This window comes from Gastrolobium bilobum, unplaced genomic scaffold, assembly GCF_033153095.1.
Source record: "Gastrolobium bilobum isolate Gb01-03AN ecotype WA unplaced genomic scaffold, APGP_CSIRO_Gbil_v1 utg13719, whole genome shotgun sequence".
In the NCBI taxonomy this organism is placed as follows: Eukaryota; Viridiplantae; Streptophyta; class Magnoliopsida; order Fabales; family Fabaceae; genus Gastrolobium; species Gastrolobium bilobum.
The window spans coordinates 177,533-188,673 of NW_026895857.1; the positions used below are offsets into that span (position 1 = coordinate 177,533).

General features: G+C 43.0%; 1 protein-coding gene and 2 non-coding genes across 3 annotated transcripts; 1 reads left to right on the plus strand and 2 right to left on the minus strand.

The window, feature by feature from the left end:
• Nucleotides 1-224: 224 nt before the first annotated feature.
• On the minus strand, nt 225-331 carry LOC133296462 (small nucleolar RNA R71). Its single transcript, XR_009749504.1, has one exon. It is a non-coding gene; the product is annotated as a small nucleolar RNA R71 (small nucleolar RNA).
• Nucleotides 332-1,196: 865 nt separating this feature from the next.
• On the plus strand, nt 1,197-2,601 carry LOC133296459 (uncharacterized). Its single transcript, XM_061495453.1, has 4 exons — nt 1,197-1,265; nt 1,506-1,877; nt 1,926-2,378; nt 2,587-2,601. Exons 1-4 carry the CDS (start codon nt 1,197-1,199, stop codon nt 2,599-2,601), a joined length of 909 nt encoding a protein of 302 aa, XP_061351437.1.
• A 2,566-nt stretch (nt 2,602-5,167) lies between these two features.
• On the minus strand, nt 5,168-5,272 carry LOC133296463 (small nucleolar RNA R71). The gene has a single exon (XR_009749505.1). It is a non-coding gene; the product is annotated as a small nucleolar RNA R71 (small nucleolar RNA).
• Nucleotides 5,273-11,141: the final 5,869 nt, after the last annotated feature.

The following is an 11,141-nucleotide window of genomic DNA, read 5'->3' on the forward strand; positions in this document are numbered from 1 at the left end:
GTGTAGAGGACCCATACTTGCATATAGAAAATTTTCTGTTGTCGAGTGATACTGTGAAAATTAATGGTGTCACAAGGGATGCAATTCTGTTGAGACTATTCACTCATTCACTGACGGATGATGCAAGGAGATGGTTGCAATCATTGCCTCAGGGGAGTATAACAACTTGGAATGATTTGCAAACTAAGTTCTTGCAGAGATTTTTCTCAGCATCCAAGAGGGCTAAGTTGAAGGATGAGATTACAGGCTTCAAGCAAAAAGAGTCAGAATCCATCTATGAGGCCTGGGAGAGATTCAAGACTTTATTGAGGAAATGTTCACAGCATGGAATAGAGGCATGACAACAAGCAGCAATCTTCCTACAAGGAATGACCACCAACACTAAGACATTGGTGCATGCCACTGCTGGTGGATCATTGACCACCAAGACTCCTCAAGAAGCTTTGGATATCTTTGAATCATTGGCATCTCAGGAATTTGATAATGCCCCATTGCCTGACAGAAGGGCAGGGATCATCAAGTTGGATGGGTATGATGCCCTATTGGCAAGGAATGACCAGTTGATGCAGACACAGAGACAACAACAACAGCAGTCAAATGTTCTCACTAAGCAACTATCCTCACAAAAGGTTGCTTCTGTGGACACCAAGTGCGTGTGTGCTCTCTGTGGGAAGGGCCATGTGACAGAGGAATGTGACTATGGGGGATCACCAGAACATGCAGAAGTTAATGGAGTGTGGTATGACAACAACAACCAGAGGAATTACAACAACCAGGGGTAAAATGTGTATATGCCACCATGGAAGAACAAGAATCAGCACCCAGGGTTTAGTTATAGTTCCAACCATCAGTTGAATCCTCCACTGCATCCTCCTCCAACACACTCATCACAACCAAGTGATACTGCTGCATGGGAAAAAGCCTTTGCTCAGTTATCCAAGACTACTCAAGATTACATTCAGGGGTCTAATTCATTCAGAGAGAAAACATCTGCATTCATGCAAGAGACCAAGACTTCATTTAGAAATCAGGAAGCATTTATAAGGAATTTGGAGACCCAAATTGGTCAACTATCAAGACAGATATCTGAGAGACCACAAGGGAAGTTTCCTGGTGATACAATGATGAATCCTAAGGAGCACTGCAAAGCAATCATGACAAGAAGTGGGTAGGTGCTTCAACAGGTGAAAAAGAACATGGAAGATAAGAAGAATGAAGAGGAGGTTGTGGTTGAAGATGTAGTCTCTGATGATGGAGTAGGAAAGGTGAAGGGAAATAAAGAAAAAGAAACAGTGAAGGAAAATAAGGAAGAAAAAGAGGTGGTAGTTGAAAATGATGTTGTGCCCAAGAAGACAATGAAGTGGGAGAAGAATAAGATGGCTGACAAGCAGGACCAGCCAGTTACTTTGTCTCCATATGCCAAAGTTCCTTACCCTCAGAGATTGAAGCAAGAGATTCAGAAACAGCACTATGCAAGATTTCTGGATATCTTCAAGAAATTGCAGATAAACATACCATTTGCTGAAGTCCTGGAGAACATGCCTCACTATGCAAAATTTATGAAGGATCTTCTATCTAAGAAGAGGAAGTTAAAGGATGGTGAGACGCTGGCTTTGACGGATGAGTGTAGTGCTCTGATTCAGAAGAAATTACCTCCAAAGTTGAAGGATCTAGGGAGCTTTAGCATTTCTATTGCAATTGGGAATGTGGAAGTTGGTAAAACACTATGTGATTTGGGGGAAAGTATAAATTTGATGCCATTGTCTGTCTGTAGGGCATTGAGGATAGATAAGTTGAAGGATACCAATGTTATTCTGCATCTAGCAGATAGATCTATCAAAAGACCAGAGGGATTAGTAGAAGATGTGTTAGTTAAGGTGGACAAGTTTATTTTTCCTGTGGATTTTGTGATACTTGATATGGAGGAAGAGGATACTGAAGGTCCTTTACTCCTAGGAAGACCATTCTTAGCAACTGCAAGATCCCTGATAGATGTTGAACAAGGGAAGTTGATGCTAAGGGTAGATGAAGAAACAGTTACAATTGATGTCTTTGAAGCCATCAAACATCCTGTTGATGTGGAGGATTGTTTCAGTATTGATGTCATACATGAGATGGTTGAAGAAGTGAATAGAGAAGAAGACTTTTCATTGGAGGAAGATAGATTTCTTGAGGAAACAAGTACAGAAAATTATCAAGAGGAACCGGTAGTGGAAGAGCTTGATAAAAAGATAGATGACATTCCTGTGGGAGCACCTAAGGTAGAGCTTAAAGAACTACCTTCAAATATGAAGTATGTGTTCCTTGGGGATGATCAAACATATCCAGTAATCATCAATGCAATGTTATCTGAGAGTGAAGAAGTGAAGTTGATTAAGGTACTCAAGAAGAATAAAATGGCTATTGGATGACAGTTTTCAGATCTTAAGGGTATCAATCGTTCCTTTTGCACCCACAAAATATTGATGGAAGAGGAAATCAAACCAGTGAGGCAACCACAGAGGAGACTCAACCCCACTATGAAAAAGGTAGTGAGGAAGGAGGTTGTGAAGCTACTTGATGCTGGAATGATTTATCCTATCTCAGACAGTGCTTGGGTGAGTCCTGTTCAAACAATACCCAAGAAAGGGGGGATGACTGTGGTGAAAAATGAGAATAATGAACAGATTCCCACAAGGAAAATCACTGGCTGGAGAATGTGCATTGACTACCGGAGGCTGAACAAGGCAACAAGGAAGGACCATTTTTCACTTCCTTTCTTGGACCAGATGTTGGAAAGATTGGCAGGTGATGGTCCTCAAAAGTTGAGGCCCATTAAGTGTAAATTGTTCCACAAAACCCATGTTTGGTTATAAATCACTCCCGTTAACCTTCTTCTTTCCATATAGAGCATCTGCTTTGAATAGTGGACCAGAGCAATACCGAAAGTGGGAATTAAAGTAGACCTGGAGCAAATTTAACATTATATTTTTCACATATGACTATTGGGTTAGTTTGCTTTGTTCAGGACACCTAAGGCCCATCAGAAGGAACCACAAAATGAAGAGAGAAGAATGAGTGTTGCGCAGGAAGAAAAAAAGCCTGCTGTAGTACAACAGCAGTCAAAGGAAGCAATGGGAAGCCGCCACGTCAGCCACAACAGAGAAGGTGGAGGTGCTACCTCTGCTACAGTACGAAAGCAAAGAAGCTGAGCAATCAAAAGCCGCCACGTCAGCTGCAGCAGAAGGAGTGGATGTGCCTCCCTGAATCCGATACTCCCACTCACAAAGGGAGCCAAAAGCAAAGGGGACCACTTCTATTTAAGGCCAAGCTGGAAAAAAGCAAGGCTACCATTGGAGAGGATTTCTATTCGGAGCTGAGCTGGCAAGAAGCAAAGCTACCATTGGAGAGGATTTAAACAGAGCAAGACCCTTGATGAAAGGAACAATGAAGATCAAATGAAGAACCCTATAAAAGGAACAAGCATTCCTCATAAAGATCATCAGCGCCCATCCTAGGACTCGTTATCTCTTTGTTTTCTTTTTGTAAAAATGCTCACTAGGAGCTAACTTCCTCTAAGTAGGTGAGGGTTCCGTAGAAGTAATCCCTTTTGTCTTAGGATAACTTTGTAAGGAACACATATTTTATAAATGAATTTTGAGTTGCTCTTTGGTTTAATTTATTGATTTTGTGAAACCCTTTGGGCTGGCAACCTCATCCCGGGACCACTCGGTTGATGAAACACTGGCAGGCGTGTGGAGCATTCTCAAGATCCTGGGGTAGTTTAGCCTGAAGAAAGGAGGGAGAAACACCTGGAATGGGGAGCACTGCCATGTGAATCTATGCTCTTTTGAGAAGGCAGCATGGTTTCCTTGCATATAACTCCAAGTACAATGGAGTAACGTGGAGAGTAAGGCCTTACCCTCTGCTTACCTATAGCAAAACAAGGGATGGAGCAAAATCCACTTGTAAAATATGCTACCAAGCAGGGTTAACCAAAGGGATGAAAACATGGAACCCGTAACACCTACTTGACTTTTTCTGAAATTAATCTTAACTCAAACTTCTATCACAACCTTTTCCTCACGATAACTGAACTATGTTTTACCAGCTGATGCTCTTACTTTCATTTCGTTGACTGCTCTTGAAGTTACTTAAATTGATGCCTTTTTATTCGATGACCGTGCTAAGTCATTCACTGCTCTCGTCTGGTTCAGAATGATTAACATTGTTTAACTAGCTGCCCAGAGATTGCTCTTTGTGAAGCTTAGCTGAGAATAGTACTTTCTTTTATTGCTCCATTTTACAAATTAAGTTTCCTTTAGCGCTTCTTACTTCACAACTGCTCCCTGAGGACGATAAATTTGGGGCTACAATACCCTATATTGCTTGACACGTATGCTTGCGTATAGTTGAAGAGGGTTGCTCTTAGTCAGAGTAGATTGCTCCTGTTGGCAATCCTGATTATTACTCTGCACTCTTGCTCTTTGAAAAGATATTCCCGAGCAGCTCTCGGTTCGACCAAGCAATTGGCGCCGTTGCCGGGGATCATTTGGCAAGAAAGGGCATTTTTAAGGAAACATTTTTGTTGTTTAATTGCAGTCTTTTTGTTTTGATAGACCTCCTCCATTTGTATGAGCACAGAACCTACAGAACTTGGACAGGAAATAGTACTTTTTGATCCAGAACCCGAGAGAACCTTCACAAATAGAAGAAGAATTCAAAGGTTGAGAAACATTACAATGGAGGAGGTTGTAAACAATGATAACAATGGAAATCATAATCATGAGCCTGAACAAGGACCGAATGAAGGAATAGGGCCATCATTGAATGATATGGCTGCTCTCTTCAGAAATGGTCCAGAACGAGGGTATGTTCCCCCTCCCTTGAATATCCCGATCTTTGAAATAAAACCTGCAATGTTCCAAATGATTATGAACGCTGGTCAGCTCCATGGACTGCCCATGGAAGACCCTCACAGTTATTTGGACAATTTCACTGAGATAGTTGATAATTTCAAAGTTCACGGTATTTCGGAAGAAAACATGCGGATGCGACTTTTTCCAATTTCCTTAGCTGGAAAAGCCAAAGAATGGAGGAGAACATTGCCCCCAAACTCCATCACCAATTGGGAGCAATCGGCGGAACAATTTGTTACCCGATTTTTCTCCCAAGCAAAACAAGCCCAAGTGAGGGCTGATATAGCTTCCTTTCAAATGTATGATGGAGAAAGTCTGTATGAAGCGTGGGAACGCTTTAAAGAGTTGATACGAATTTGCCCGAATCATGGAGTTTCTGATTGGGGCATCATTCACACGTTTTATCATGGCTTAACCCCACCATCGAAAGCAACTGTTGATGCAGCTGCAGGGGGAGATCTTTTGGATTTTACTTATCCAGAAACCTACCAGTTGTTGGAAAAACTTTCAAAAAAACATATTTCATGGCCTTCCACACGACACAGTGCTCCTAAGAAAGCAGGAGTTCTTGAGCTAAGCTCAGCTGATGCTCTTTCAGTACAAATGGTTTCGCTCCAGAATACTATAAAAAACTGGAAGCCCATGGAACAGAAAAAACCAACTGAGCAACTTCTCTTGACTCAATCAAGTCAGAGTTGCCCCACTTGTGGAGGTCCTCATGAATATGAGGACTGTAACAATCTAGCTGTTGTATGCTATGCAGGAGGGTATGACAACAACAACAGGAGCAATGACAACTATCAAGGGAACAATAACCGAGGCTGGAGGAATCAGAATAATGCTGGAAGTAGTGGAGGAAACTACCAGAACCGACCCCCGTATCCCAGGCAGAACCAACAAAACTGGGATAAGGGTGAAGGGAAGTCCCAATCCTTTGAGACTTTTGTCAAGGAGTACATGAATCAGAACATCGCAGCCATGCGAAACCTAGAAACCCAAATTGGTCAGCTGGCTGGAGCACTCAAACAGAGGCATCCAGGGACACTCCCTAGTGACACAGAAAAGCCGTCTCAGGATAACCAGGAGCATTGTAATGCTATAAGCCTACGAGATGGAAAGACTTTACCACCCCCAGATTTAGTGGCACGACCTCGAAAGCGCGAACCAGCAAAACAACCCATAGGAAAGGAAGTTGAAGAAGCCACTGACCCTTCACACCTTGAAGCTCAGATAGGACCAGAAGAGAAGGTCCAAAGCAATGAGTCTGCTGAAATCAAACCGGATGACGCAACACCTGTAGCAGACCTTGGAGCAACAAAAGTTAGTGAACCAGTTTCAGTTCCAACTTATGTTCCCCCATGCAAGAGAAGGAGTGAACCGATTGAGCCTCTTTTTCCACAGAGGTTGAAAAAGCAACATGAGGATAAGAAGTTTAGCCAGTTTCTCGACTTGATGAAACAACTTCACATAAACATTCCTCTAGTAGAAGCTCTGGAGCAAATGCCTTCGTATGCAAAATTTATGAAGGACATTTTGTCAAAAAGAAGAATGATCGAAGAGTTTGAGACCGTCGCCCTCTCTCAACAATCGTGCAAGTACCTGACTAAAATTCCTCCCAAACTAAAGGATCCTGGTATATTCACCATCCTGTGTACAGTTGGGAAGAACTATATTGGCCGGGCACTTTGTGATCTGGGTTCTAGTGTAAATCTAATGCCAGCTTCCATCTTCAAGCAGCTTGACATAGGAGCAGCAAGACCAACCACAGTCACTCTTCAACTTGCAGACCGATCTATAGCCAAGCCAGAAGGAAAAATTGAGAATGTCCTTATCCAAGTAGACAAGTTCATTCTACCAGCTGACTTCATCATCTTAGATTTTGAAGCAGATCAAGAAGTTCCAATAATTCTGGGCAGACCATTCCTGGCTACCGGTGATGCTATCATAAATGTCAGAAAGGGTGAACTTTCTATGAGTGTAAACGGAGAAGAAGTGAAGTTTAATGTCATGAAAGCAATAAAGTTTGATGAAGATAACACTGAGGAATGCTCTAGCATTTCGATCCTTGACTCGGTCATAAGAGAAGAACAACAGGAGCATTTGCAGCCAGAGATAGGCATGAAGGACTTTGAAGAGCTGGAAGAATACCTTGCATCCATCAGTTTCCACCAACCCCAGGGAAGGAAAGAAAGGGTCTTTGAATCCTTAAACCGATCAGAGCAGGAGCAAAGACCGAAATTGCCTTCAGTAGAGCAACCACCTACCTTGGAGTTAAAACCCTTACCTGAACACCTGAAATACACTTATTTGGGTAAAGACAACACTCTCCCTGTGATTATTTCTTCTTTGCTTACCCATGAACAGGAACTTCAACGCACACAAAAGCTCAAAGATTACAAAGGAGCAATCGGCTGGACCATGGCTGACATAAAAGGAATTAGCCCAACAATTTGCATGCACAAGATTTTGCTCCAAGACCCTGACAGCTCATCTGTGGAGCATCAAAGGAGGCTGAATCCCAATATGAAGGAGGTGGTAAGAAAAGAAATCATCAAATGGCTTGATGCAGGTATAATCTATCCCATCTCAGATAGTAAATGGGTTGCTCCTGTGCAATGCGTTCCAAAAAAGGGTGGCATTACTGTAGTTAAAAATGACAAACAAGAGTTAATAGCCACCAAAAAGATAACTGGGTGGAGGATTTGTCAAGACTACAGGAAATTAAATAATGCTACCCGAAAGGATCATTTCCCCCTTCCTTTTATTGACCAAATGCTGGATCATCTAGCTGGGAAAGAATTCTTTTGTTTCTTAGATGGGTATTCGGGATACAACCAAATCCCGGTTGCTCCAGAAGACCAACACAAAATCACTTTTACGTGCCCCTTTGGGACGTTTGCATTCAGAAGAATGCCTTTTGGGCTATGTAATGCCCCTGCAACTTTTCAAAGATGCATGTTTGCTTTGTTTACTGATTTGGTAGGAGAAGCAGTAGAAATTTTCATGGATGATTTTTCTGTCATTGGTTGCTCTTTTCCTACTTGCCTTAATAACCTTGAACATGTATTGAAAAGATGTGTCAAGAGCAATTTAGTGCTGAATTGGGAAAAATGCCACTTCATGGTAAGAGAAGGCATTGTGCTAGGACACAAAATCTCAAGCAAGGGCCTCGAGGTGGACAAGGCTAAGGTGGAAGCAATTGAGAAGCTACCTCCCCCTACCACAGTAAAAGGGATCAGAAGCTTCTTGGGACATGCTGGGTTCTACAGACGTTTCATTAAAGACTTCTCCAAAATCGCCAAACCACTTTGTGAACTTCTGGAGCAAGACAGGAAGTTCAATTTTGATGAAAAATGTTTGACAGCCTTCCTGGAGCTCAAGTCGAGGCTGGTGTCCGCACCCATCATTCAAAGCCCAGATTGGAGTCTTCCTTTTGAACTAATGTGTGACGCCAGCGATTTCGGCTTGGGAGCAGTTCTTGGGCAGCGAAAAGACAAAGTCTTCAGAACTGTTTACTACGCTAGTAGAACTCTTACTCCGGCACAAGCCAACTACACAGTGACGGAGAAGGAGATGCTGGCAGTTGTATTTGCATGTGACAAGTTTCGTTCATATCTAATATGCTCCAAAGTCACAGTATTCACTGATCATTCAGCAATCAAGCAACTCTTTGCTAAGAAGGATGCCAAGCCAAGACTAATTAGATGGGTACTGTTGCTCCAAGAATTTGACCTTGAGATCAAGGACCGGAGAGGAAGTGATAACAAGGTGGCTGACCACCTATCTCGATTAGAAAGAGCAAGGCCACAAGAAGGAGATCATATCAAGGAGACATTCCCTGATGAGCAGCTTCTGATGATCTCTGAAAAACAAGCTCCTTGGTTTGCAGATATTGCAAACTACCTGGCTGCCGGAATCGAGCCATACCACTTGAATCACCAAGGGAGAAAGAGGTTCCATCATGAAGCTAAGCAGTATTTCTGGGACGACCCTTTGCTCTACAAAAGGTGTTCTGACCAATTACTTCGAAGGTGTATCCCTGAAGAAGAACAACAGAAAATACTGGAGCAATGCCACAACTCCCCTTATGGAGGACACTTTGCTGGAGCAAGAACAGCAGCTAAAGTGCTGCAGTCAGGTCTATACTGGCCCTCCTTGTTTAAAGATGCTAATGTTTTTGTTAAAAAATGTGACAGGTGCCAGAGAACAGGGAACATTACAAGAAAGCATGAAATGCCCCTTGTTCCAATAATGGAGGTTGAATTGTTCGATGTATGGGGCATTGATTTCATGGGGCCTTTCCCACCTTCCTTTGGAAACAAGTATATACTTGTTGCAGTTGATTATGTGTCGAAATGGGTAGAAGCTATTGCTACCCCCACCAATGATGCCAGGATAGTGCTGAAGTTCATCAAGAAGAATATTTTCACTCGATTTGGAACCCCTAGAGCAGTTATCAGCGACGGGGGTACACATTTCGTGAACAAACAATTCCAATTGCTCCTGAAGAAATATGGAGTGCAGCACAAAATTGCCACCCCTTACCACCCACAGACCAGCGGGCAGGTAGAGGTGTCCAACAGGGAGATAAAAAAAAATCCTGGAAAAGGTCGTAAACCCAGATAGAAAAGATTGGTCCAACAAATTGGATGAATCCCTATGGGCGTATCGAACAGCTTATCGAACGCCCATTGGCTGCTCCCCCTATAAGTTGGTGTTTGGAAAAGCGTGTCACTTGCCTCTGGAACTTCAACACAAAGCATTCTGGGCCATCACATTGCTAAACATGGATTCCAGAATGGCTGGGGAAAAGAGGTTGCTCCAGTTGGTTGAACTGGAAGAATTCCGGAGCAAGGCATATGAAAACGCCAACCTCTACAAGGAGCAGATGAAAAAGTGGCACGATAAAAAGCTTATCAAGAGAGAGTTAGAAGTTGGAGACAAAGTGCTGCTGTATCGATCCAGATTGAAACTGTTTCCTGGAAAGGGACACAGACTCAAAAAGTATAATAGAGGGATCAAGGAGCATGAGAAACTGACTGCTCTCATCTCGATGACCCAGCAACCAACACTGAAGTCTGAAACCCTAAGGACTTGCAACAAGTCGAGCGAAAAAGAGAGAGAGAAAACCTGGCGGAAGCAACGAAAGGATAACAGCTCCACGTCGTGCTCACATCCCTCCAATCAAGCGGGCACAGTCATACCAGAACGAGGCATAGTCCTCAGTAGCTCCAAACACGGAGATCTCGACCGATGGCTGACCGAGGATATAGCAGAACTGGATTGGGAACTCTTCGTTGAGCCTCCCTCAAGAGCTCGCACCGAGTTCGTGACTGCATTCTTGGAGGGGATGAAGAAAGAAGATCTTCCAAAACTCCTCATCAGAGGCGTGAAAGTAGACTTCTCCCCTGAAGAAATCAACGAAGCATACAACACTACTTCAGTTCCTGCTGAGGCCATAACTAGAGAAGTTCTCCGAGAAATAGGCTCAGAAGGAGCAACCTGGGGAACTAAGGAATACATCCCTAGGAAGCAACTCAAGTTCGAAGCAAAGGTATGGATGCATTTTATTAACTCCCGTCTGATTCCCATGAGCAATGACTCTAGAGTAAACTGGGAAAGAGCAGTGCTGGTCTTCTGCATCTTGACTAAAAAGAAGTTTGATGTTGGGAGGATTGTTTACAAACAACTGGTGGCAAATGCACCAAGAAACTCCCCCTTCTTTTTCCCTTGTCTGGTCACTGAAATGTGCAAGAGGTCTGGTCTAAAAGCCAATATCCCGATTTCGGATGAAATCATTCCAAAAGGGTCAGACATTGATCAGTCCACAATAAAAAGAATCAGAGACAATGAAGGATTGGAAAGTGAGGAGGAAGAAGAAAAAGAAGAGAAATAAGAAAAAGAAGGAAAGGAGGAAGAAGAAGAAGCTGAAGTTTCAGGAAGTGTGAAGGAAGAACCTCAGAAAACTCCAAGAAGGGAAAAACTTCCCTTTAAGAGAGCTCCTGCTAAGAGTGGACGAAGGCAGTTCCTAGTCGAGACAACTGACATGACTCAATGTCAAACTATGTTCGGTCTCAGAGCAGACCTTCTAGCCACTCAAGTACAAGCCTTAGAAGACACAGTTGGAAGGGAGCTGCAATCTCTGAAAGAAGCCAGCTTGCTCATTAACAAAGAAAAGGTGGCCCTGCAGAATGAACTTGACCAGATAAAAAATGCTGGACCACTGCCTCTGAAAAGGAAGAT

Bases quoted from the DNA above. Each gene is read 5' to 3' on its own strand.
- LOC133296459 (XM_061495453.1), top strand. From the start codon at position 1,197: ATGGAAGATAAGAAGAATGAAGAGGAGGTTGTGGTTGAAGATGTAGTC. The intron at 1,266-1,505 runs GTGAAGGGAAAT...AAGAAATTGCAG, and splicing joins CTGATGATGGAGTAGGAAAG to ATAAACATACCATTTGCTGA. The intron at 1,878-1,925 runs GTGGACAAGTTT...CTTGATATGGAG, and splicing joins TAGAAGATGTGTTAGTTAAG to GAAGAGGATACTGAAGGTCC.